At 43.1% G+C, this 26,669-nt stretch overlaps 2 protein-coding genes across 2 annotated transcripts; both read left to right on the forward strand.

Annotated features, from left to right (window-relative positions):
• Positions 1-204: 204 nt before the first annotated feature.
• LOC144103686 (uncharacterized) lies at positions 205-6,423 on the forward strand. Its single transcript, XM_077636345.1, has 4 exons — positions 205-286; positions 1,997-2,180; positions 4,801-4,942; positions 6,125-6,423. The coding sequence occupies exons 1-4, from the start codon at positions 205-207 to the stop codon at positions 6,209-6,211; spliced, it is 495 nt and encodes a 164-aa protein (XP_077492471.1). The 3' UTR covers positions 6,212-6,423.
• Positions 6,424-13,191: 6,768 nt separating this feature from the next.
• On the forward strand, positions 13,192-26,496 carry LOC144104409 (uncharacterized). Its single transcript, XM_077637395.1, has 4 exons — positions 13,192-13,553; positions 19,153-19,333; positions 20,893-21,034; positions 23,387-26,496. Exons 1-4 carry the CDS (start codon positions 13,460-13,462, stop codon positions 23,555-23,557), a joined length of 588 nt encoding a protein of 195 aa, XP_077493521.1. The 5' UTR covers positions 13,192-13,459; the 3' UTR covers positions 23,558-26,496.
• Positions 26,497-26,669: the final 173 nt, after the last annotated feature.

Raw genomic sequence — 26,669 nt, forward strand, 5'->3', positions numbered from 1 at the left:
TGGCATGCTTTTGCAGGACGCACGTGTTAATGCCACTGACTCAGAAACAAGGGCAGGCTGCAAAGTGTGGTGGAATTATGTCTGTGGTATAAATAGCTCCACGCCGATGCCCTGTTGGAATTGTAGCTGCAGTGCTTGACGACGACTGGGAAAAAGAGTTTCGCTCCTGGAAGCATTGGCTGAAAGAAACACTTCGCGAGGGCGATGATTGCCGCCGCTTTGCTTCTGACTTGTGTGGGCGTTGCTTCGGCCTCCACTCAAACTGCGAGCATCAGAGAGTGCTTTGGTACGTTCCAGTTTCTTGCTTTCTCGAGCGACGCGTAGCCAAGAAACCCACTGGCTCAATTTGCAGGTTGTTTCAAAATAAAAAAAATAGAGAGTTCGTGATCTTTATGTTGTGACTTTTTTGTATGTGATGTTGAAGTTAAATTGGGAGATCTTTGCAAAGTTATGTTAACTTATCGAACCAGTGAACCCAGTTTATTAAGTTTTACTTAATTCTCTCGTTTCAACATGAACTTAGGATGACTCGAAAAGGCTTTTGCAAATCAATAGTCTATTCGTTATTAAGGATATACGAGACGCTGCCCTTTAGAATAATCCGCCTTGGTTTCGGGAGGTGATGGCTTCGTCTACCGCTGCCAACCGGTTGCCCACCGCTTTCTTCCATTGGGTACAAGCCAAGGCCCGGCCCAGCCTGCGCTTTCTTTAAAATAGCTAAATGTTCCAGGTCGTTTTCCCTTCTTTGAAAAATTGTGAAAGAAGGCAGATGTTCGCGAAAGTAGTCCAGTGTTTCCTAATCTTAATGAGGGCAGCCGCAAAAGCTTTTATACTTTTCGCAAGAATAATCTGCACGATATCTATGCATGTTGGCACAGGCTGCAGCGCGACCTCAGGTTTAGCAGAGATGATACAAATGAGCACAAAAACACGACCATAGAAAACTTCTAATGCGAAAAGAGAGAGAAAGAGAGAGAGAATATACTGAGACCAGATAGCCCTTAGAAAAATGGTGTACAGTCTCTAAATTATAGACAGTATATAGGTTTCTTATAGACTCTATTGCCTTCCTATAGATATCTATTTTTGTCTATTCATATTCTATAGACTGTCTATGGACAAAAGTCTACTAAAAGTGTATGGCCATAAATCTATAGATTGTCTATAGCCTGTCCATGGGATTTGCATTGCCCATAGACTGTTCTCTAGGGTTCGTCTATACAAAGTCTACATACTTTATAGAAAGAAGTCGGGGGCAGTCTATAGAATCTCTAAAGAAATTTTTGCTAGGGAGAAGCGCGAAAAAGAGGTGAAGAGGGACAGAAGATGCCTTTGTTTCACTTTTTAATTTTTTTCCTGTGGTGATCAGACTGCTAGTTAGCGGTCAGCTTGGAATAGCAGAATTTCGGCATTATCAACTCTAAGACATTCACATGCCATGTTTGAATTGGTCTGTTTGCAGTAGGCCACGCATTATGACTTGCGAAGCTCGGCATGCAGTCAGTCCTTACAAAATTTTTTAGACAGTCTATAGACTGTCCGTTGACTTGTGTCTATAAAACATACAGACGGTCTGTAGACTAATTATAGAGTAGAGTCTATAGGCAATACAAATGCTAAAGACAGTCTATAGACAATTTATGGTCACACACGTTTAGTACATTTTTTTCTATAGACAGTCTATAGACTATGAATAGACAAAAAGAAAAATTTATAGGAAGGCAATAGAGGCTGTAAAAAAAGTATAGACTGTCTATAGAGCATTTTAATAAGGGAGCTGTTCTGCACTCACTGCGTAAATGAAAGGCAGCAGCCGAACTCTGCGACGCGTGCCGAATCATTATGTCGCTGTGTTCACTACTTACGCCACATGCGGGGAAAAATTGCCGTATAAAAGTTTTTACCAAACTAACAAGATTGCCTGAAAACTTTGCGGACCGGAGCGATCCGCTCGTGAAACAAAAGTTCATAATTTTCCGGTTACTGTTTCATGCAGCGGGCTCGGTAAGCAATATCCTAGTCATCGACGATGTGACCGTGTCCAACGTCAAGGTTGGCTCGACCATGACCCTGAATTACAGTGTCGAGTTGGAAAAAGAGGTGTCTGGAAGTCCACAACTTGTGTTCACCATGACGTCAGGAAGCACGGAGCTGCCATGCCTTGGTGAAGTCGGTTCGTGGTCAGTGTCAGTTCGTGGTCTGTGCATGCTTCTCATGCTCTTCCCTTGCAAAAACTTCTTTATACCACCTACAGACTGTCCACGGACTTCTGTCCATAAAGTCTATGGACTCTCTATAGACGAACCCTAGTGAACAGTCCATAGGCAATACAAATCCAATAGACAGTGTATAGAGAATCATAGATTTATGGCCATACACTTTTAGCAGACTTTTGTTTATAGACAGTATATAGACTATGAGTAAACAGAAACAAGTATTCATAGAAAGGCAGTAAAGTCTTTAAGAAGTCTATAGAGCATTTTTTCAGGGTTGACCAATCTACATGCTTTCTAAAAGAACAACGACGATGAATTGAAGTCGGCATCCATCAACTGATTATCGCGTTCTAAATGCAAAGAGGCAAATATATCTGAAAACGGAGCTCTTGCAAGTTGGAAAGGCCAAAAATGAAATACATGTGTCGTTGCTGGCGGCGCTGTAAAAGAAAACTATGGTGACGTCATCACTGTTATTTGTACTGCTAGACTACGACGTCTTTCGCTTTCAAGCTACAATTATGGAGTTACCATAGCTAGCTTCACCGTCTCACGAAAAAAAAAAACACAAATTATTGTCTGCACACTACAGTGCGATCACTTACAAACAATATTTTGTTAATGCGAAAGCATTTCTAGGCTATGTCGGCGGTTTCGAATCCGTAAAATGTGTCTGCAGCAGTTACAGCGTTCTCAGAACAGATATCATCAAACGAATGGTTGTAGTCAATAGAGGACTATGCGAGGATGATGCGCAAAAAGTTTGATGCCGATCGGATGATTAGTTAATTAATTGCAGCCGAAAAATGTCAAAGATGTAGATAATGGTTGTGAACATAGCGAACGGTTGTGAAAACAAGTAGGTGGGCAGGAATGAACCATGGCACCGAATTTCAAAATGAATCGCGGCGCCAAATTTGAAAACTCAAAACGCGCGATTGAAATGAAAAGAGGGTGTAATCAGAGTAAATGTGAATAATTAAGGCAATTGATTACAGCAACTGGGGAAATTGATGCATTAACATTGAGCCTCGCACTTAAGACAGGCAATCAGCCAATCGATAACTAAACAATCAGTCGATAACGCAAAGAGGGGCTAAGACAATCAAAGAGGGGCAAATAGGTTCAACGAGTGTCGAGGAGGTGTCTGTGCATTCGCATTCCTCCAAAGGGGGTTGCCGCAGTGATATCTAACGTTTTTCGTAACACAGTTCCTTGACACCATCATTTAGGAACAAAAATTAGAAAGTAGGAAAAAAAACCCGAAAAAGTGCCATGATCGGTTCTTGCTCCTTAGGTTCCGTTGTCAGAGTATAAGTGAGTATAAGTATAAATGGTATAAGTGAGTGTGCGTCGACTAAAAACTTATTTGCATGACAACGATTGTATTGTGCGGTCGTTGTGGCGTGTTTCGTGCCTCGTAATGCACCATCAGCGATGAATAAACAAATAGCCTACAATAGTACGCCGAACCACGGAGGTGTTTTCGTCACCGGCATCAAGAGTTAAGTGGCGCAAAAATATGTTTCGTGTTCAAACTGAATCTTCTCAGCAATAAATGAATATTTTGTCGTAAAACAAACATCAACGTAGTCATAAAGAACAAAATTATGTCTTTTTACTATGCACAGCAATTAGTTGGAGTGTCCATTTAACACGTTGCAAGCGAATTTCAATATCCCGATTTGATCCTGAGTCTCTCCTGGGCACCACTGCCTGCGACGACTCTGATAATTAGTGCTTTTTAAACGTTAAATGGCAGCTATGGTTGAACCACAAGATGACAATAGACTTTGGTGAGTCTGATGGCAAACATTGTTTTTTTTCTTTGAATTCCAGCTTTTTAGTGCAAACCTATTTCCACGGAAATAATACAGTTTTCGGACTGTCTGCCTTCTGCGTGATAGAGCATTAATACTTTTAATCCCGCGTTTTCTAACACTATACTTATTCCCACTAAGGCCATGCCCAAGATTCTTGGATAAAAATTTTGAATATTGGAAAATTGTAATGTACTCTTATGGAAATATTGAAGGTAATGGTCTATTGGTCAAATGTTTGGGGGAATCCCCCAAGGTGGAGTAAGTGTGTAATAAGGGAGAAAATTACTCACTGGCATCAACCCAAGCGGAGCCATACGGCTACGAATGAAAACTGTACTGCTTTTCTTTGTAGCCATATGGTTGCGCTTGGACGGATGCCAATGAGTAATTACTCCCTCACTGAAATGGTCCATTCTTTCGATTTGTGGCAAAATCTTTACCTTAATGTTTTGTCATCCCTCGCATCGAACAGTTAAGACTGCAATAGAAAACCAATGGTGAACGTTTCTGACGATAGCAATAACGTTAATAGCAAAAATGCAAGCCTATCGACTGGAGATCTGCGGATATATTGATTGCTATTGAGAAATCTTACAATATATGAAAAAATGCGCTCAAAAAGCTTCCCCGTTGAAAAATGGCTCCATCCAGAATTGTTGCGTATGGAAGTGCGCACAGCCTAGAAGTATTTTTTTCCACGGCTTCTTGTCGTAGAAGAGCGAATAATGGTCACCCAAATTTTTCTGCCCTGCGTCTTGCAGTACGTACGATATATGTGGTGGCACTGGAAACATTGAGCAGCAGATCGCCTCTCCCTGGAATAACACGTGCCCCATACCCCCTGGAGACTATTCGAACAGCCTGGTCGTCAAGATACCACGTTTAGCCGGAATCTTCATCACAGTAAGTGGTAAAGCTGTGGCGCCTCCTTTTGTGTCCCACGTAAATTTTGTCACCTGCCGTGGTTTCAACTATCGTTTACAGCCGGCGTTCAGTGATACTGTATACACATTTAGGCTTCCTTAGACGTAGGATGACTACTGCGAACCACTGTGTAGCTTGGGGGGGGGGGGTGGGGGGGTTAAAATGCATTTGAGATATCATACTTCCCTGGCATATACGCTGACTAAACGATGTGTAAGTCGACCAACCAATCCCCTCTCGTGTGTCGCGCATTTGCAACGCTAGAAAAAAAATCCAGCATTATAAGAAAGCCTCCTTGTGGTATAGAACTTGCAGCACTTGCAGACTATAGCACGTGCAGTATAGCAGATGTAACTTCCAATTTTATTGAGGTGCTTGGCGCGCTGACATGAAGGATTCTAAATTTCTAATACTTGAGTACAGAGGGGTAGTTGGAGCCTTCCTTAAGCACTACGTTCGAGGAAAATCACACATTTGACAAAAGATCACTTTTTTCTTCACTACTCCGACCGACCGGCCGGCCGACCGACCGACCAGTCAGTCTGGTTTAGGTTTGGTTTATGAGGGTTTAACGTCCCAAAGCGACTCAGGATATGAGAGACGCCGTAGTGAAGGGCACCGGAAATTTCGACCGCCTGGGGTTCTTTAACGTGTCACTGACATTGCACAGCCCACGGGCCTCCATCGAAATTCGACCCCCGCGGCCGGGATCGAACCCGCGTCTTTCGGGCTAGAAGCCGAGCGGCATAACCACTCTGCCACCGCGGCGGCCCTAACAGTCAGTCAGTCAGTCAGTCAGTCAGTCAGTCAGTCAGTCAGTCAGTCAGTCAGTCAGTCAGTCAGTCAGTCAGTCAGTCAGTCAGTCAGTCAGTTAATCAATAGTTTATAATTCGACAACTGATTAACTGGATAAACGCAATCTCAAAGATTAGCGGTCAATCTTCAAGGAAAACATTCAACAGTTCATACAAAGCGAGAGTAATAAATATAGTATAGGCTCTTATGTTCAAGCTTTCGGCGCAATGCACAATTTTCGAGTAACCTTTAACAATACATTAGCCTGGTAGTTTGTTAAAATTACTTGAAATTTTTTGTTTTTATCTCCGTCGCTGTGCTTTAGTAAGTGAGCAACCTCTTTTTATTTCTGTTCTTGCTTTCCAGACGGACTCCACAAACGTAAAAATCGAAGGCAAGAACAATGGACAATCGCTGGGGTGTGTACAGTTTGACATAAAAGTCGAAAAATAATAAAAAAATGCAGCTAGTCATCAGCCTTCTGCACAACGAAACCGCGAACGTGCACCACCCAAAAACTACAGTTGGGAACAATGCATGACGTTCACTTCTGCAGGTGTTGTGGTAAGCGCGCGAAAGCCCTGAACGTAGCAGCGCATGCAACCGACATTAATTTGTGCTAAATTTGCTGGACAATAAAAATGTTGCTATTACAGTGCCTTACCAGTAACGTGGCGAGGTACTACTGTACCTCACAAGCCGTGGTCTTCGGAATTTTTTTTTGTTTTAAGTGCGCAATAATGCCCTTCGGCATAAGACAGCTATATATACTATGCTGACCTGTGTCGGCTATATAAATGCCTACAATGCCCGGCGTTGGGGCCCATGCGTCGACTCTTGTGTCTGTTGGTCGGCATGGCCATCCTGACTGTCAAGTTGTGGCATGTGTGCCGTTCGAATTCCGGGAAAGTGAGCCAGAAGTGGTCCACCGTCGGCTCTGCAGCGGTAGCGCGTCAGTGGAATTGAAGTACGTGTGAAGTAGCGGACAATTAAGCTTTTTTTTTCAAGCAGTACGGCATCTCCTGAGGATAGCTTCAGTATAGGAAGCGGGTATTTCACCTGCAGTGAATGTGACGCATTGTCAGTGGCCCCAAGATGGTGCGTAGCGCATCGAGCCCACACAACTCAAACAGGGCAGCTGATATTATTGCACACTGTGGCACGCATCGCCGACGATATCCAGGGGACTGGCTACGCGCCGTAGAGCCAGAAATGCTAGTGTGGAATGTGCAAACAGCAGAGGACGGGTCGGTGGTGCAATACAGAGGCGGTCTTTTAAAGTAGACAAACCGTCACGAATGGGTACAAGCTCTGCTATTCACAAAGGGAGGCAGCGCCTCTCTGATATAGATATGTTTGGCTCTAGAATATAACTTTATCATAATCACAAAGTCGGAATTGTGTCATGCAACACGTAATGCTTCTCGCAGTCATTATTGCCGCGAACCTCACGTGACTGGAACCACCTTCCCGCAGAAGTTGCTGGCGTTGTAAATTATGAGCAGTTCCGCGTAGCAATAGCTAACATTCTATATTAAGATGCCATTTAAACATTCTTGTAACGAGCTGTAGTTTCTCTCTGTTTTTTGCATATTTACCACTCGCCCTCTGTAATCCCACTGGCCCTGAGGGGTAATCAAAATAAATAAATAAATAAATAAATAACTTCTTATTCCCCAGTTTTATTACTTGATACTTTTCCGCCTGAATGAGTGCCCTTTCGCTCCGCAGCGGGATCGTGGCTTTTGACCTAACCATTGACACATGTGAACAGAACAGAAATAGAACTGGAATGAATCTGCGACATGACGTCAGGCCTAGCAATCAGAATATGCATGCTGCTCCGAAAACATCGCAGCAAAACAAGCATACAATTCCGGTGCTGGGACTAATATATGGTTGTGGTAACAACGCTTTCATAGCAAAATCTAAAAGAAGCTCAGGTTTTGCGACCAGTCCAGAATATTTGCTGAGCTGGGTTCCATTGCTTCTGCTTCCTTAAGATGACGATAATTGGAGGTCTTTGTCATGGTCTTATGTCTTGAGTGCAATAAAATTTACGGTTTCAGCTGCTCTTTGTGATGAGGATGAATAAACGTAAGGATACTGCACTGGTACCGCACTATATACTTCACATGTGAATGGGCTTTAGTGTTTTGGAATTAGTGGGCAGGAATTCGGTTTCAACAGGACAGGGTTTAACTGTCGTGCCTTATACAAGTTTTTTTTTTTACCTGGGAATAAATAACACAGCAATTGGTATTGTCATTTAGTAAAACAATAATGCCCTTTTGGGTCACACTTCTTAATTTCAGGGTACGGTAAACACTGTCGGTTTTCACTGGCAATGGTTGACAACACAATTCGTTAAGAGAGAGGGACAGAAGATCTGCGATTTGAAAAGAGAAAATTCAGCCGGTGTTTAAATTCACTGACTTGCTACTCTGCGTGGGGAAGGGATGCAGGGAGAGAAAGATGAAATGAAAGAGGTGTAAGAAAGGGGACGACGAATTTCATTGTGCATTTCGAATGTGCAGTGATGGCACTGAGCGGAGGTATTAGAGTTTGTCTAGAATACCAATGTAATTTAAATAGTCGAATAAAAAGTACATAGCGCACAATTCGAGAACGATCGACCATCTTCCTGGCCTATCCCTGCCATGAAACGTCTTGACAGTCGTCCACTACGTTTTAAAGAGGGAAGTGAAGCCATCATTCTAATATTTTAAACTCGTGTTACGGTCCTGTTTTACAAATCCGTCCTTGACCTCAACCTGTCATTTCCGGAGCTTGCAAAACGCAGTGGGTTTTTGTGTTCTTCGCCGCAAGAATTCTGTGCCATCTGCCGGGAGTGCAGTAGCTTGGCAAATCGTCACTCGTAATGCTAGCAAGAAATTGCAGCAAAATCAGTCGTTTGAGCAGCAATAAAACGTTTACTTGTAATTTGCCCTCTGGGGCACATGCTCGCACAAGCGCGTCCCACGTCCATGTCCAACTGACGTATGGCCGCTGACAGCGACGAATGACAAAGCATGACGACTGGTTTGACGACTGGTTTGCACCGCTAATCACGTTTAGGGGAAAAAAAGAAAGACTGTGGTTGTTGCGCAACAAATTGACTCGGCCGGACTGGGTGCTACGGCGCCGCGGCGGGACTGTATGTGACAGCGTCACGTCTAAACCGGCCGTGCCTGTGATTAGTATTTTGCATCCCAATTTCCCATTTCTTCCGTCACTGTCTTAGACACGACGAGATGAAATGAAAACGAAATGAATCTGTACGATGTACGACAGCAGGTTTGGAATCGTTTAGAAGAACCTGTAGAAGTGGGAGGGGGTGGCTGGGGCTGTAGAAGTTGACTGTTTTCGCAATGCTCTTAAAAGTTATGTTCAATGCAAATTTTTCCACAATTTTTTTCTCAAGGAGGAGGGTAGGGGGGGAGCTAGAGAAGGCTACAACTTTAATTTGAGTCTTCTGTGGAAAATAACGTGTACTTGACCTCCATGGATATATTTGGGTGTGTTTCTTGAGAGCACATTAGCTACCTATTGTCAAACTACGAAAATAAATGCAGGTGATGGCCTGAATAATAATAATTGTTTTTTTGGGGGGAAAGAAAATGGCGCAGTATCTGTCTCATATATATCTTTGGGCACCTGAACCGCGCCGTAAGGGAAGGGATATAGGAGGGAGTGAAAGAAGAAAGGAAGAATAGGTGCCGTAGTGGAGGGCTCCGGAATAATTTCGACCACCTGGGGATCTTTAACGTGCACTGACATCGCACAGCACACGGGCGCCTTAGCGTTTTTCCTCCATAAAAACGCAGCCGCGGCGGTCGTGTTCGAACCCGGGAACTCCGGATCAGTAGTCGAGCGCCCTAACCACTGAGCCACCGCGGCGTGGTGATGGCCTGACAATCTTGCTTTGACGATGTTCATAGCGTTCTTTCGGCTAAATTCTCTCGTAATCTTTTTTCACCACCGCGATAAACATTCGTGACTAGGATTGGCATGGAATGCTATTTGGATGGAATCAACACAGCTTGAGGCTTTAAATATATGTGATATCACCTGTATAGATGAATAGGAGTTCACAAGCACCCCTCAGGAGGAAACAATTTAAGGGTTTTATCTTGCCAATCACACATGGGCAGGAATGAGAGGGTAACGAAGATTCTTGAAAATCAGTGGACGACTGCGTAGCGAGCTATGGAAAGAAAAATGATCCCAGTAATGTTAAGAGACTCGGAGAGACGACAGCGTGTCAGGGAACAAACAGAAGTTAATATCTTCACTAAAATCAAAGAAAAAAAACGGGCATTGGGAGGACATTATAATGAAAAGTGAAGATAACTGACGGTGAACCAGGGCAACAGAGAGAATTCCAACATATGGAAAACGTAGTAGGTGCGGCGGACAGTCAGGGTGGTGGATGACATCAAAAATGTCTACGGAGATAAAGTGGCCTCAGCAGGCACTAAACAGGTATAATTGGATTGATTGAAGCAACTAACTTTCTTACATCTGATGTTCTTAGGAGGTACGAACCCAACCAACTAAGCGTGAGCAACCTCCTGGTACATGATTTCAGTTTGTACTTAATAAACGAAATTTTATAACAGTTAACTATTTCAGTGTGTGTGCGCATCATTTTACTGTTCCGGTTATCATCGCCCCACCAGTGTGTGACACTTCAAATGTATTTTGTTTGAACGTATTGTGTTTTGTAAGCAATCTTTCCATAATTTCTCCTCATTACTGCACAATGTATGAGGATTTTTCTTCTATTTCTTTTCATAATTGGCCACCAGCGTGCTCGTGTGCTACCTGTCTCCGCTGCATGTTTTTAATTTATTCTTTTCACACTGTTCTTATAAAGACCAAAGGAACCTTCAAGCTATTTATTAGCTATTGAACCCTGGCCTATTCAGAACATGTATGAATATTTCCAAAGTGGTTTTCTTTCTTCTCCTATGTGGAAGAGACATTCGTCCTGCAGTGGACCTAGTAGGACTGATCATGATGATGACGTGCACAGCTTTCCTCATAAACTGCGGATGCAAACACGGCACTGAACTCTGCCCAGGAGCGACTCTGTACCGCTTGCTTCCAGCGGAATTGCGCATGGCTGCGTGCGAGAATATGTGTATGCCGCGTTGGGATAAACGCCATGGTCCTGTTTGTTTGACATGTGTAGGTATATTCTTTTGCAGACGGATTCTACGCATGGCTCTTTGTTAATAAATGTTTCCTTACTAACGAACTAGATAAAATTTAAGGACTCTTATTGACCTCTACATTTGCATTCTTGTTTTTCTCGCTCTGTCAGGACAAAGAGCAGGTAAAAAATTCGTGGAATTTTATTTTCCAATATAAGCTCGCTTTCTTCCATTGCGCGGCGATCAGGCAGCTTGTTCATAATGTACAGACTTTACCGACAAGCAGGCATGCACCGAAATCATCAAGCGCTACGTGTAACGCTTGGCGGCATCCGCTATTTTTGTTTGAACACATGACCTTCAGCCCTACAGCTCTTTTAGTACATGATCTCATTGTTTTGCAACGGGTTGATTGTACAGCGACTGCTACGCAGGGGACTTTGTGGCAAGCAGCTTCGACGAAGGCCAATTCTGTCATAACAAAAAGCAATCTTGTTTCTTGCTGAGCAAAAAAAGTATGGTATCATGTCCAACAATCTCGTGTAAAAAATTTGAAAATTGTAAAAGTGTAAGACACTGTTACAGAAATATTGAAGGTAATGGTCCATTATTCTGATATATAGCAAAATCTTGATTTTACAATGTTTCCATCGATCGCATTGAACAGTTGAGACTCCTACAGAAAACCAATGGGGAACGCTTTTGACGATAGCAAAAACTTGAATAAAAAATACTAGTCTTCCGCTGGGTTATCTGCGCATATATTGACTGTTATAGTGAAATCCTACATTATATGAAAAAAAAATGCGTTCATAAACGGCTTCCTGCTCAAAAATGATTTTGTCCACAATTGCTCCTTATGTTAGGCTCATTGGAAAAGGAGAGATTTCGATGATGTTCCATCTGTAGGGACGCAGTCATGGTGAATCGGCCCAATGTGCGTCATAGAGTGGGAAATATTTTCGGGTGAGGAGGCGAGGTGCAGTTATCGATGTCCCTTGTTCATTCAACAGGCACGCAACATGTGGGGGAGCCTCCTGTTCCTATGCCTCGTAGAGTGGGCCGCCTAGTGCTTCTATCTGGTCATGCGTCCACCCCATATTTTTCTGCTTTTTCTGTTTCTTAATGAAACTAGTACTTCCAATGATCATCCTTCTTATAGGAGCCATTCGGCAGCCAGTATGATCTGTTCAGCATTATTTTCAGTGGTTACGAGTGTTCGATAGAAGTTTCCTCATGTTCGCTGCAGACGCCTTCCCTCTTTGGTTGCCTTTGCCAGACTTTAATTCACACGAAATCGTTTATTCCCGGAGCTTACATTTAAAGCACAACAAACGGTTAATACACGCGCTGCATTGGAGGGATCTTGATTTATTCGGTCCACTTTCGGGTCTTTAACACACAGCGCAACCTCAATACAGGTGTGTTCCTGCATTTCATCAACATGAAAACATGGTAACAGCGAGTGGCATTGAACTCGCGACCTCACGATCAACAGCAGGACGTGATAGACGCTGAACCTCCATTAAGGATGGAGATGCTAATGGACAGAGTACTTAATAGAACACAAGGCTTCCTACAAAAAGGTGGCAAATTCACTCAACCGGGCTGGTATTTAGGATCGCTCGTCTGTGTGTGTCTTTGTTTTGTTCTGTCGCCTGTTTCGCGCTGTACCACCTACAATGAACTTAATACCAACTCGTGCAGCTATCCATCCTTGTTTATGGTATTTAAGAGCACAAGAACTGCAGCCATTGGGAAGCTCTCCAGACTTTTCTAGGGGGCGCGTGCGACTTCCAATTGAGCATCTCACCCAGAAGCACAGCTAATCGACCCAATATTGGAAATACATTGGCAAAGGCTGGTTCAACAATGGACCAGGGGGACACCAGTCATTTCCAATATTCGCCCAATTACGTGCGCTGCTTGGGTCACAACAACTTTCCGGCTGCTTCCTGCACAACTCCGAGGGACATTTCATTGCGACGTGCCAGGCAAAGCCGCCACCGCTACATTTTGCAGCACGTGTAGGGGAGGGCGCCTCCTTTTCCTCCATTTATTGCTTGCCGCGCGTCCCCGAATTGGCGATGAACAGCAGAAAACAAAGAAAAAATTCGATTAATCGTAAAAATACATAGAAACGGGAACAGACTGGAGACTAACGGCAGAGAAAAGCAGCTGGTATGTGGTGTACACAGATCCTGTTTTTTTGCTTCAGCCAGTCCGTCGGTATGGGTATCCGCCGCCGACGCTTCTGGCGTTGGCATGCTGTGGGAGCTGTTGACTCATGGGCGGAAACGCGTGCTGCCATGCTGGCGTGCTCGCACCTGTTCGCGCATGCGCAGCAAAGCGAAGCGCGACAAATGATCGCACTCTGAATCTCGCCGCTTTCACCCGACCCATTTCCGAAAGCCTGCAGTCTTCGTCGACGGAACATTTTGCCACGAGACTAAAAGAACAGTGTGTTCCTTGAACAAAGTTTGAACAGCGGTTTTCTCGGTTTCTTATTCCTGGTAATCTCTGTGACCGAAAGAACACGAAAATGCTGTTAGCAGTGCTGGTATCGACTGTCCTGTTTGTTGCAACAGCGAGTTCAGCGGAAGACCTTCAGGTGCCCATGCTGAAGGCGTGCTCTGGTGAGTCACCCTTAGGGTAGATCACTGTTTGGTTCACACAAATTGCCGATGCCTAATACAGCAGTGGTTCTTATTTATCTATTTTGTGTGCTTGCATGCATATCCAGCATTTGTAGTCAAAAGCATTTTTCAACGGGAAAAAGTTTATGAACGCCACTTCTTTTCATATAGTGTAAGACTGAAAACTAAACATTTCGACAGATTTTCCTGTCTGGTTGGGTTTGGAGACTTATAATGAACTCTGCACATCTCCAACCAAATATTTCAATTTTAAACCAACCTTTCGAGGCCGGCTGGGCTCCTTCATCACGGGTGACTGGGGGGCAGTAGCTAACGTCTTTAAGTATGCATAGATGAGAGGAGGAGGCCAAAAGAACGAAAGCTGTGTTGCGAAAGGCGTGTGGGAGGAGGAATGAGGGGAGGTTAAGTATAAGCCTTCACTGTAACAGTCAATATATCCGCACATCTCCCGTCAGCAGGCTTTCATTTTTTTTGCTATTAACGTTTTTACAGTCGTCTGAAACGTTCCCCATTGGTTTTCTATGGCAGACTTAAATGCTGAATGCGAGCGATGGGAAAAATTTAATTTTTTTGAAAGATTTCGCTACGCACTGGAAGAATGGAATATTTCCATAACAGTAGCTTACAATATAACAATATTCAAAATTTTTGTCCTAAAATTCTGGATATGGCTCTATGATTCCCTCGGTTTTCACCGCGTTAGGCAATGTGTACAAAGCGGGTGCTTATAAAAGCCCTAAAGCCATGTTTTTTAAACTGTGAATATAATTTCTATCCCAGCGCTCTTTGCACTAGATATGCATTGTATTATAATAAATTGTGCTACCAGGTACCGCCCACTAGTGCCCAAGACCTCATGCGGAGGCACGTAGTGTGCAAAGGATAAATATGATAGACGCAATTGAATTTTAATGTACCGGCTTAGTTTATGAGAAAACATTATCTAGCTTTACAAATAAATGTGGTGATTTTTCTGGGGCCAATAAAAATACTTTCGAGGTTCGTAAGGTTGTAAACCAAATCACAGAAGTGTTCTGCGAGTGGTTGACTTCCGGAGAAAGGTTTGGTGGTAGCCCAGGCAAGCTCAGAATGGACCCATATGGAAAGAAGGATATAACAGGTATACTTGATGCCATGCAGGTTTGCCTTGCTCGGTGCAAGTGTTGAATTATACAGATGTGGCCAAACAATGTCAGAATAACTTGGAAAACGGATTGGTTATTGTAGACTAGCTAATTTTCACGCAATTTCTGTGCTAATAAGCCATCAAATGGGAAACGAACAAAAATATAAAACATGGAAAACGGTTCTTGGTTCAACATAACCATCGAGTGGTGGTGCTGAACACCAGACACGACTTGGCACAAGCGTAACAGGATTTAAAAAAAAAACAAGCAAACAACAAATGATGAAGAACAAAGTTCGAATCGCTGAGGAAGTAAGGACGACTCTTAAAACGCACACCCTTATCCGTGCATATTTGCATATTATAACCCTGCACTAATAATGGGAACGATAAGGTCAATGGACGATGTGCCTATTCCATTCTAGATTAGAAATTTCTGCCACTGCTTTAGTCTTGTTAGTAGTACTTGAATGCGATTCAGTTATCTAATAAGATCGGTAGAAAATTTTGACGTGCATGTGCACGCAGTTGCCACATACTGCAGTGTGCATGTGGTTCTCGTTATTCCGGTCTCTTAAAACGAGTTTAAGCAAAAAATTTAAATTCAGCATAATTAAGAACTACCACTGCCAAGATTGTTAGAGGCGACAGGGTGTGTGTCGCAGTTAAATTCGCCGGCATTAAGCATATTGGCGTAACAGAAAGCGGCATTCGACAAGAGAGGAATATGCCAGGAAACAGTGCTGTTGACAACAGGCATGGAACACATCCCCAGAAAAACATCCACGGGTTGTGTCTGCTTACGGCAACTTGTACGACGTTCTAATGTAATTCATGCCAAAGAAATGTCTAAATGAGGTTTTCAAGGGAGGAAACAGGCCATTTTGCAGTTGCAGAAATGAATTTCGAAGGCTTTTCTTTGTAACAAGCCTAGCATGCAACCTTCACCACTGTCCGAATTGAGTAACTCAAATAGAAGTTTTAAGTGAGTTTTTATCATTCAGCTAACAAAACATTGGTAAAAGATGTGCGACACTTTTTCCTTCTACAATTTTTTGTTCTGTCTGTCTGCTCCGAAAGCTGGAAAGAGTCCCAAACAGCAATATGGCGCCTACTGACACGCTGCCACATAGCATTGCGCAAAAGCAAATACAAAGAACGACACAGAGGGAGTAACAGAACTCAAAATATCTAGCTCGCGAGCACTGCGTGTTTGTCCCCAGCTGCGCAGTTCTGCATTCGTTTGTTCGTCGGAGAGCTACAGGGGTCAGCTCTTCCTTGCTGTTGCCTACAGCTTGACGTTGTTTTTGAAATAAAAACAAGCGCGCGATTAAAACCATTTTGATAACAAAAGACTATTGCTGAAGTTCCAAACTTTCGAAATACTGAAGGCTTCTCGTCGGAGTGGCATCTGGGAAATAACAATATACTCGGCGACAAGTTCATTTGGCAGTGAAGACAAAACAACAGGGCGGAGCGCATGTAACTGCGTCACTCCGCTAGTAGTTCGGCCGCAGGACGGCTGAGTCCGACTGGCAGGTAGTTTGCTGCGCGGTTGTTTCGCTCCGTTGCTGGAGCAGCTGGCGCCATCAGTGGATGCTTCTTGTAACTGTACAAGCCTGAACAGCCCACTGTAGTCAAAGAAACCATTTTTTCCGTGACTCTCTTACGTCGAAAGTGTACAGGTATCTGATAAACATGACTCAAGTAACGAATACCACCAATATACTGTGTTTTATAAGGAAATAAATAGCAGGCACCTTGGACTGTTCCGCTGCGTAGGACCAGAGGGCACACTTCGGCTCGGTAGCTTCGGCTGCATTGCCAAGAATAGTTGTCGCGGAACACATACATGCCCCGTGAGATTCATTTACACGCTTGTCTTTAATTGAACAGTGCATTCCACCGAGGCTAAACAATGCTTGTTGCCTGGTGTACGTAGAGCGTCGAAAGTTTATGTATGGCGAGGAGTGGCGAAGAATGTACGCAACACAGGAGCGCGCAATTTGAAGATGCACATGCAATTTCTGCCTCACGAGCCGTAAGTTTCTTGCTCGCACCGGATACACCCCCCCCCCCCCCCCCCCACACACACACATGTAGGGAACATGCGATATAAGTTTCCACATCAATCACAGCGATGTAAGACGCAGCCTGGTGAGCGGAGGAAGAAGGTTTGACCGGGAAACTCAGCCCTTTTCCGACGCCCCTTGCCTGTGCATATCTCGGGACAAGAGTGTCCTCGTTCTGCTGAAGCCCCACCTAGCGTGCGCCATCGTGACGTTTGGTTTAGTTTGGTTTATGGGGTTCAACGTCCCAAAGCGACTAAGGATATGAAAGACGCCGTAGTGAAGAACTCCGGAAATTTGGACCACCTGGGGTTCTTTGACATGCACTGACATCGTACAGTACACGGGCGTCTAGAATTTCACCTCCATCAAAACTGGACCGCCGCGGCAGGGATCGAGCCAGCGTCTTTCGTGCCAGCAGCCGAGCGCCATAACAACTTCACCACCTCGGCGGCCCCATCGTGATGTAGCTGTGTAGGGTGGACACGAACGAGGAACGCTTATCAGCACTAGGCAGCAAAATTCATCATCGTATTTTCTAGCTCGAATGCAAAGCATTAGTTGCTCATGTGGTTTCGTGCACGAAAATGGACAATTTGTTTTCTGTTTTAGACACCCGTGGTCACGTCCGGTTTGTTCGTGCGTCAGTTTTATTTGCAATATATCCGGTCGCCTTGCTCTGACTAATAACTATGACAAATTCTTCGCCAGGCAACCTGCTAGCCTTTCACAGAAAGCTTTCACGTTAGAAAAGGTTTTATTTACTCAGTCTCTCTTTTTCAGACGTCCGTTCAAATTAGGCGCATTTTCTTTCCAGTTCTTCTCCAAAGAATATATTTTTAGTAAAAGTTTTACGACAATTAAGCATCACTTGGGGGTATGCCTAGACAAGGACGCTGCAGGCGTTATAAAATTGTTACTGCTTCTAAGGCTGACATTAACTAAATCTTAGTTCTAAGGAAGCATTAAGGATTAGTGAATGCATGCCGTAAGAGAAAAATGACTTAGCCACTCGGGATTCGCATGAGAGATTTCTGAGCAATGACACTATGAGGTCCAGTGAGAGAGAACCACGTGTGCGCAAGTGATTTAACTCCACTCACACGAAGCGACTATCAGAGGTTCAAAGTTATTCCGCGTCATAAAGGAGTGTCCCCGGCAAGGATGTTTGTCACCTATGAAAGCATTCTATCATCTAGCACTCAGAATCCTTCCTCGCCGCCTCTGCACCACACTATCGGCGGCAAACGCCAATCGATCACCTCAGTGCATGTTCACCTACGGTCGCGTGCTCCACGCTTTCCTTGAAGCTGACACACTGCAAATGGAATGTATTTTACTGGCTCCGAAGCTTTTACAATTTCGTCATATGGAAGACAAAAGAGTGGAACGATTTATACCTCGTCACGCAACCGTATGATTAAAGCAAGCATTTAAACTACAGCAGGCATCAAAAATACGATACGAAGACTCTGGAGAGCGGATCCTGCATTGTTCTTGATTGATTTATTCCGTTTGTGATTCAGTGAGAGCGCCGAAGTAGTTTGCAGCTAGGGGCTCATTTGAACAGGGGCTATAATAAACGTTTAACGGGATTTTTTTATTCGAGATATTTGTCATTAGGCATAATGACAAAGAGAGAGAGGATATGGAAGAAAGTTTGGAGGAGTGTAGACAAGCCTCGCTTTAAAACATCTTCCCTCTAGGTATGAAAGGAGAAGATTCCTGGCATGAATGCATTTATCAAGGAGGAACTGATTTATAGTTCGCGATTGGAGCATTCCAGCAAAATTGCTCAAAAGTAAGGTCTTACGCGTAACAGCATAAGAAGCTGTCCTTACACATATAAAAGCCATGCTATTCACACTTGTTCACAAATAATTTTGGTATAGGTAGCAGATATAATAAGGGAATAATTACTCACTAGCCTCCACGCAAGCGTACCCATACGGCCACGAAAGAAAGCTATGCAGCTGTCAGGGAAACTTCCTAGTTTAAGAAAAGTTTGTCCTGGCTCGGGGTTCGAACCCGGGACCACCATCTGTTTAGGACAGTCGCTTTTCTAGCTGAGATGACGGTTGCGACTAGCAGATGTCAGGGCAAGTCCGAATCGATGAGGAACTCGAAGCGAGAACGGTGTTATGCCGATGCGCCTAATGGACATGTGATGAAAATTAAAAAAAAATGAATATAGGAATTATAAATTTCTCATGATAAAAATACCTTCGCTCGTGAGTACGTCTCTATAACTAGAGTACGAAGTTGACGCACACTAGCAAAAGAGATGGCAATAACTTGGGCGTTATCTCAGGGGCTTGCTCGTCTTTCTTTCTATAAATGTGGTCATGAGTTTTCCTGTGGCGCGTCTTGTCACATTCTGCAGAAATCCACAATGTGACCATGTTTAACGTCACCGCGACCAGCGACCCCGGAAGCAACATGCTGAACGTAACTTTTTTCATGGATGTCATGGTCACTCTCCAGAAGAATGCTACCCTCCAAGTAACGATAGCGGACGAAGGGATGACGTCGCCGATTCCCTGCATTGAAGACGTCGGCTCCTGGTAAAGTCTGCCATTCTGGTGCACGCTTTTAGCACTCTTGTTACCACAATGAACCATAGTAGCACCGCTGCTACCATGGTATAGATGCGCGCAGTGCAGAATCTAACAAGAACGTGCGACCTGTGAAATGATGCGGCGAAGTGAGCGTGTCGTGGCCCTTTCGAACAGCACGTGTAATAGGCCCAATGTTGGAAATGTATTGGCAAAGGCTGGTCCAATAAAAGACCAGAGTGAAATCATTCATTTCCAATATCGGGCCTATTGTCTGTGCTGCTTAGTGAGGGGAGACTTAGGATGCACCGTTTCCAATATGAAGGAAACTTGATGCGTAATATTCTACACCACCTAAATTAAGCTTTTCTGATTTCTGTAACAAATGCGTGGTAGCAACGTGTGTTGCGTAACATGCATCGTGATTTCAAAAATGGCACGCTGCGCATGTAAGGTGTAAAAGTGAACCACTACTGGTTGTGGTTCCCTGGTGCCTTTAGGATCTAATTAAAGTTAAAAATTTGTCACTGCATCAAATGTTGCTAAAAAATCATATACAGAAGATGGTTGATTATTCTGACACTTCATTGGGACCTTCTTTCAATGCAGTCCGCGGTCCATCGAATTCTGTGATAATCTAATCTATTTAAGTTCTTGAATGAATTTTTCAACTAATAATGGCTTTTAGTGTCAGTCATGGGAGTAGAAATATATTTGAAAATTTTGGGTGAAAGAATGTGGTATAAGGCATTTAATATAGTTTGGTCCTAGCATGGCTTGCAGTGTCTAGATTTTTCAAAATTTCGCCGAGCTTGTATGCGAGTGAGAAAATTTCTTTTTACAAGGGCTGCTAGCTGCCCCTGAACTATTTTCTTACTGCTACTATTCTCACATGACGGCGCATGCATTCTACGGTATCGTCTTAAAGTTATATGCATCAAAGATTAAACTTCTTTAATCGTTTCTCCGAGGGCTGGCAGAAACTTCAAGGGATATTAGTATGAAAGTATACTACAGATAAATTAAATTTTCTTCTCGGTTGGATAAAACTGTCGACGTGAATACGTCAGAATTCGTGTCCGGGTAGACACTGTATTAAGCACGAACAACATAACATGACATCAGTGGTGTGTGAGGCTCATTACAAATGATCTCAGTCTTTAAGGCAAGCACAGTTAACCTTATATAGAAGTGAAATAGACTTCACTTGTGTTGGATTGAATCGAGGTTTCCTTGAAAGCCCTGGAAACAAAAAAAAATTACCTTCAGATCACTAAACTGCAATAAAGCCTGTTTACATAGCAGACATTGTGATTGAACACTTTGATAAATATTCGAAAAGCGGCGGTGATTCTAAATATTTTTTAACCAAAACATACACTGACCATTCTGGCAACAGTGGTTCCAGAATAAATCGCAGAATGTGGTTCGAGCGAGCCAGGAATTCTTGAAAGATCACTTTGTTTTTCAACAAAACATGAAAGTTCAGCTTTAGAACATTGTACATTAAGGAGAAAATAGAGCACTGCATGTTGCCAATATGTTTTCTCATTTTTTTTAATTTACAGTGAGTACATGCTTTGCGGCGGAAATTCCACTATGGAGATGGAAATCACAGAAGCATGGAACAATACATGTCCTATACATAAAAAGGTTTATCAAGTCACCATGACTTTGGACCTGACCAAGAACACGCACCTTACTTCAGGAGTGAGTCAGTATACTAGTCTATTGTGTATCAGTTGCAGCGACTACAAGATAAGTATTTTTTCGGGAGATGTAGAAAATCGGAGGCTTGTATCCGGTTGAAAAAGCGAGTGCTGTTTGATTTCATATTTTCGAAAGTGTTGTCGGTTTCGCTAACTTTGTAAAGTTCAGAGACAAAATACGGGAACACGGGCCAAAATAAGAAGCTCAGACAGTGTTCATCACTATAGATATCTCGAGTTACGGTCTATATAATGACACTTGATTACTAGGAAGGCTGTTAGAATTTCTATCGGACAGTTAGCGCGACAGTACATATAGCGATCGAGCGCACCGGTGAACACGGCTGTAGTGCACGCGAAAAGGTACAGAAATTTTATACCTCTGACAACGCGCGCAAGAGAGGGCCAGAGTTTAGTGTTTCGGCTATGAAACCAGTTTTTTTTTTGTCCCGCACGCTTGTCGGGATGGAAGTGTGGCTCAACGAAAAAGTAGGATGTGAATGCAGGCTTGGTGTTTTTTCAAACTTTGACGCGTCGACATTTATTTAGCAAAACAACTTCCAGGAACAGTTCATCTGGCGTAAGTACACGTATACCTTTTATTGTTCACATACTGTACAGTGCTCATTGTGCATTGTGCTCAAATCAAAATCTAATATCTTGCGCTATTTTCTCGCGCACACAACGCAATCCGGAAAGCTTGCTTAACGTAGAGGAGGAGGGTTTGGAAGAAGGACATTGGGCTGCGCCTCTAGATAAGAGATGAAGCGAGGGAGCATAAAGAGGGGAGAAGAAAGGAATGTCGGGAACCCTATCAGGCACAATGTAGGCAGCGCGAGGGTGAGTTCGACAAATATGTGCTCACGACCATGGCGTCGAAACTCACCAGGTGCCTGCACAATCCATATGCTCCTCCAGGAAACTATTGCGTAAGATATATACGATCCTAACTGCAGTGCTGTACGGTATTACGCAACTAGTTCTGCGCTCTTTTTCCCCGTTCTCCAGGTGCGGCTAATCATAGCGACTGCGATATGCCAGGAAAACGGTGTTCTCTTGAAAATCCATTTTTTCTGGCTTTATTTTTTATGAGATGATCACTTCATTGTCCCCTGTGAACGTTTACACACCGTCAGAGGGATTCATAAAAAAGGAATGTTAAACGTTTTATTTGCTATTGTTTTTCAGAAATGAAGCCCTAGAGCCAAATAATAATTTTGCTTTATTTCTTTTCGATTTGCATTCAGACAGCAACTCTTAATTCATCCAAAATGACATTCAGATGGGTATAGGAATGATTAAGGCTGCATATGGATTAGTCATCTAGAATATTCCAACGCCCTATGCCATGTCACAAACGAAACCTGTGTAAAGCGTGGACGCGCAAATATAAAAAAGCTTATCTCACAAAAAAAAAAACTCTTAGGATATGTTTAACAATGTGGAACTATAGTTCATTCAAGTTGAGCTTTAAAAGTTGCCTATTTCTTTATGCTTTGCTTACACCTACTACGCAGCAGGCAGGCACAGATAGGTGATCGGCTGGTAGAGCTGTTTCGCGCGACAGAAGCCAGCAGTCATTGAAACCACGAAAGGCACAAGGAAATGTAGTGCCTTAATACCAGCGTTGTTAAGACGTAAAGGTAATTGCGCAATCGTTTTAGATAGGAGATTATCTTACAGCAGTAGATGACCATATTCAACCGCTTGAATCCGAACGCATGACCCTGATATGTCATGCGTCGAGCTCTGCAACTCAGCTATGGCAGCACCCTCCGCGCTTCTCGTTGAAATCTGTAGTCATCGCAGAATTATTTTCCCCCTGATCAACGCCGTAATAATATTGAAAAATCACATTTTTTTATGCTGTGTTTGGTTTCCGTGATTGTTAGGTTTTTTCCAATAAACGCTGCGCTGCAAAACTGTTCACACAAGATGGATGGAGTGTCCGCAAATGTTATCCGCACGATTATGTCGTTCTGGTGGCATTAATGCGAAAAAGTTTAATTGTGTTAGATAGTGCGTGTGTAGATCTTGAAATTGGAAAAGTTTGGTCGATGAATTGCATTTAGTTATTTAATTAAATTCAATTATTGAAAATAAATGTTGTGTTTGATGAAGTTTTTTGTGTAACTGATACGATGAAAAACAATTTATATGCGTGAGAAGGCTTACTTAGCATAAACATATTAAAAATAAAATAAAAACAAAACAAAAGTAAATAAAAACAACAAAATTTTGAAATATAAAATATAGAAATGAAAAATGGATGGGGAAAGAGAGAAGAGAAAGGCTTTCTCATTTCCGGCCTTACGGGGATTTAAGTGCAATCCTGTAATTTTTTGTCTTTCAGAATGAGATCAAGATCTTCAACTACACGTTTGAAGATAACGGCAAAATCGCGGGCTGCGTTTCCTTCGAGGTTGAGCTCCCACCTAGATCCGGATCCTCGGCTCCTTCTCCTGCAGCATTCCACGTGTCGTGGATTATTGCGTTGTCCCTGTTCTTGCTGAAGTGTTGGTAGACAGGTCCAGATGAAGAATAAGTATAGAATAAGTATAGAATAAGTATACAATAAGTATAAATCAAGAATAAGATCAAGAATAAGCCTTGCACGAGGAGCACCCATGAGGCATGGTTTCTTTTTGAACCCCGCAATGTAGTGAATACGGCAGCCCTAAAGTGCAAAAGATCTTGAAAGATTTCCCTGGCCGAAATTACCGCCTAAACTAAAACATTACAGGTGTCGACCATGCACCATTATATGGCTGAAAAGAAAACTACACTCTAAACAGAAATGATCAAAAAGAGAGTAAGCTGTCCTCTAGCGCACTCCATTTTATAAAAGGAATTGCCCTAGAGGACAGCTTACTCCCTTCTCATTTACATATAGAGTTATTAGCGTTTAGAGTGTACATGGCCTTATGATTTCCGACGATTGTTGCAAAGCTTTAAAAATCAACAGTTGTGTGTGGAGTATATCAACCATAATTTCGTACACACAACAAAATCGAAAAAAACTGAAGAAAATCCTTTACGTTCAACCCTGAGATTGTAGCCATTATTCTTATGTGTGCCGGCTCCGTGTTAGCTGCCCGTACTAATAGTTGGACGTGAGTTTTAAGAAGAATTTAAAATATATTTTAGCGATTGTGTACAGAAGTAACGTTTCAACATCGACTTATTAACTGCACTTTTCATGTTGTCGTGACATGCACAAATCATTACCTCACGAGCCTTTCATGAAGTATCTGAAATCGTTTTGTGGCTTTAAGTTTTCCGCGAAAAGTCCCTCGAAATAGCAACGGTTATCCTTTGTAATAAAGTCCTAAAAGAGTGCATTGGCTCAATGCGATCCTGCTAAAGAGAAGAAAACATCCAGGAATCAGCGAATGCGTTCTGTAATGTGAACGAAGAATGCTGGGACCATCCGTCATAAGCCGTGAATTTCGACCGAGAACTGTAAGCAATTTCATACAGTGCAAAACCTAAAAGTTTGACAGCCGATCATCGAGATTGATGCGGCAAAGCTGCAACAGCAGCGGGGGACTTGCCTTCGGTTTACTAATTTCGTTTTTGGGACGTTAATTTGTCTTCTGGATTGCGCTGCGTGTTTGAGACTAATGGCGCCGGGGCTGTGTGCACGAACTTTGCATTTCTCCTTTTCTTGTTGCGACTATGGGAAGGAGAATACTTTTTTTTTTGCTAGGGAGAAATGTGCTGCAGCGCGAGACACATTAGAGAACCGTAACTTTCCCTTTATCGCTTTCTCTACACGCGTTACGCTTCTCGCCCTTACGACGCCACTTCACAAGCTCGAGTCGACCATGCTTGGGTTTCCTCGTCGCTTCTTCTTCTCACTGCCCCCTTCCTACTTGCCCGGTCCACGGGGGGCGCTGCGGCGCTACTCTCCTCATCTCTCTTGCTTCTCTTGTACTCTATGGCGCTGTTGATGTCCTCCTTCCTTCCCCATCACTTGCTCACCATAGGATTCGACCTCACGCGACGGCGTCGACATGTTGGCAGAACGGCACTGGCACTGTTGTCACAGTAAAATAATTACGGGCATCCGTGGAGTTATCCAACGGCCCCATCACTGCCAGACGTCGGTGGAAAAGTGGTTCTCCGAAATTTCCTCTTCCTCTGAATTTCACAAATCTGCATTTGGCCGCATTCATTGAGTTTGTCAAAAAGCGTGAAAAAGATATAAGCCTACCCTGCATGCAGCGCCGTAGTGAGGGCAATAAATAAACCATTTGCTTCCTCTACCCCAATCAAATAACACCTTTGTTCCAAATGAATTGAATTTCATGATACCTTGTCCATAATTAGCAGAAGCAGTGATCTTGTCATATATCTTTTATGCTTTCTTCACCTCGTTTTTTCTTCTTTAACTGCACAACCACGTCCATGCACTGAAGTAAGGATCATATTGAGGAGAAGGAGGCCTAATTAATTGTAGCAATCAAGTTTTGCTTGCTAGGCTTCGGCATGTACAGTTTCTTGCCAGTTGGAGTTTATTACTCTTGTGTAGTGAATGTTTTTCTTTTTGTGGTCGTACTAAAAAAATCAGTTGCTACCTTGCAAAAAGAAAAAGGATATTGCTGTTATTCGGTAGACCTTTCGGCGAAGCGGCAAAGTTAGGACGTCATATATTGTTAAAGTGAAAAGCCATATAGAAGACTGCAGGAATTGTTAGCATGTGAAGGTCTCATTTCAAGCAATTATGTGCCATGAAGACAAACCATGCTTGAATGTAGAGTGTTTACTTCGTTCTTGCCCATTACTTCTGTCACTGTTTGCTTTCTAAAAAACGAACGAAATTACAAAACTTTCAGTCTTTATAAAGAGATTTAATAGGACCGCCGTCAAAGTTTCTTTCGAGACTGATTTTTTGGCTGCCTCAAACGACCATTAGCCTTCATGGACTATGTTACATTTTTATAGTTTGTCAACGCGATCTTAGTCGTTCGGAAGTGTTGAGAGACTGAGGTGGGGCGCCCAACGGCTTTGCGCAATCACTATCAAGTTCAACGAATACATTTGTACAATATATTATGTGTGGGACAATAAATCACGAGTCAAATAGACAGGAGTACCGCGAATTGTACTGAGAACACTCCATCGGGTTGGATCATCCCATAGCTGACGCCTCAACATAATTGCAGGCAATGTAAGAACGTTTCCGCCTTTCTGGCCATTTTTCGAGGTTGCATTCTGTTTCGCTGAATTGTCGGCAGATGGCGCGTCGGCTAGATCATATTTGGGAGGAGGATAGAGAAAAGGGGGAAAGCATGCACAGACAACCACCGGCGAGTGAAGAAGTGCAGAGGGGAAGAAAATTAAGAAACACTGAGAGCTTCACGCCAGAGTGGCATTATGGACGTACGCCGAATCTGTTGCTGTGTGTTCAAGCCGGCCCTCTTGTCTACTTTACTGCGCGCAATAAACCAAACAAACATGTTGTTGCGTAATTATTCGGCTTGAAATCACCGAAAAAAATTCCGCGGCTCTCGAAGGAGAATAAAAAAGAAATAAATTAAGCTTGATTATTCCTGCTATGCTTTTGTAGCCCACATTAAACTACAACGCTTACCAGATTCTCTGCGTCAACGGATAAAAAACATCAGAAACTA

This window comes from Amblyomma americanum, chromosome 9, assembly GCF_052857255.1.
Source record: "Amblyomma americanum isolate KBUSLIRL-KWMA chromosome 9, ASM5285725v1, whole genome shotgun sequence".
In the NCBI taxonomy this organism is placed as follows: Eukaryota; Metazoa; Arthropoda; class Arachnida; order Ixodida; family Ixodidae; genus Amblyomma; species Amblyomma americanum.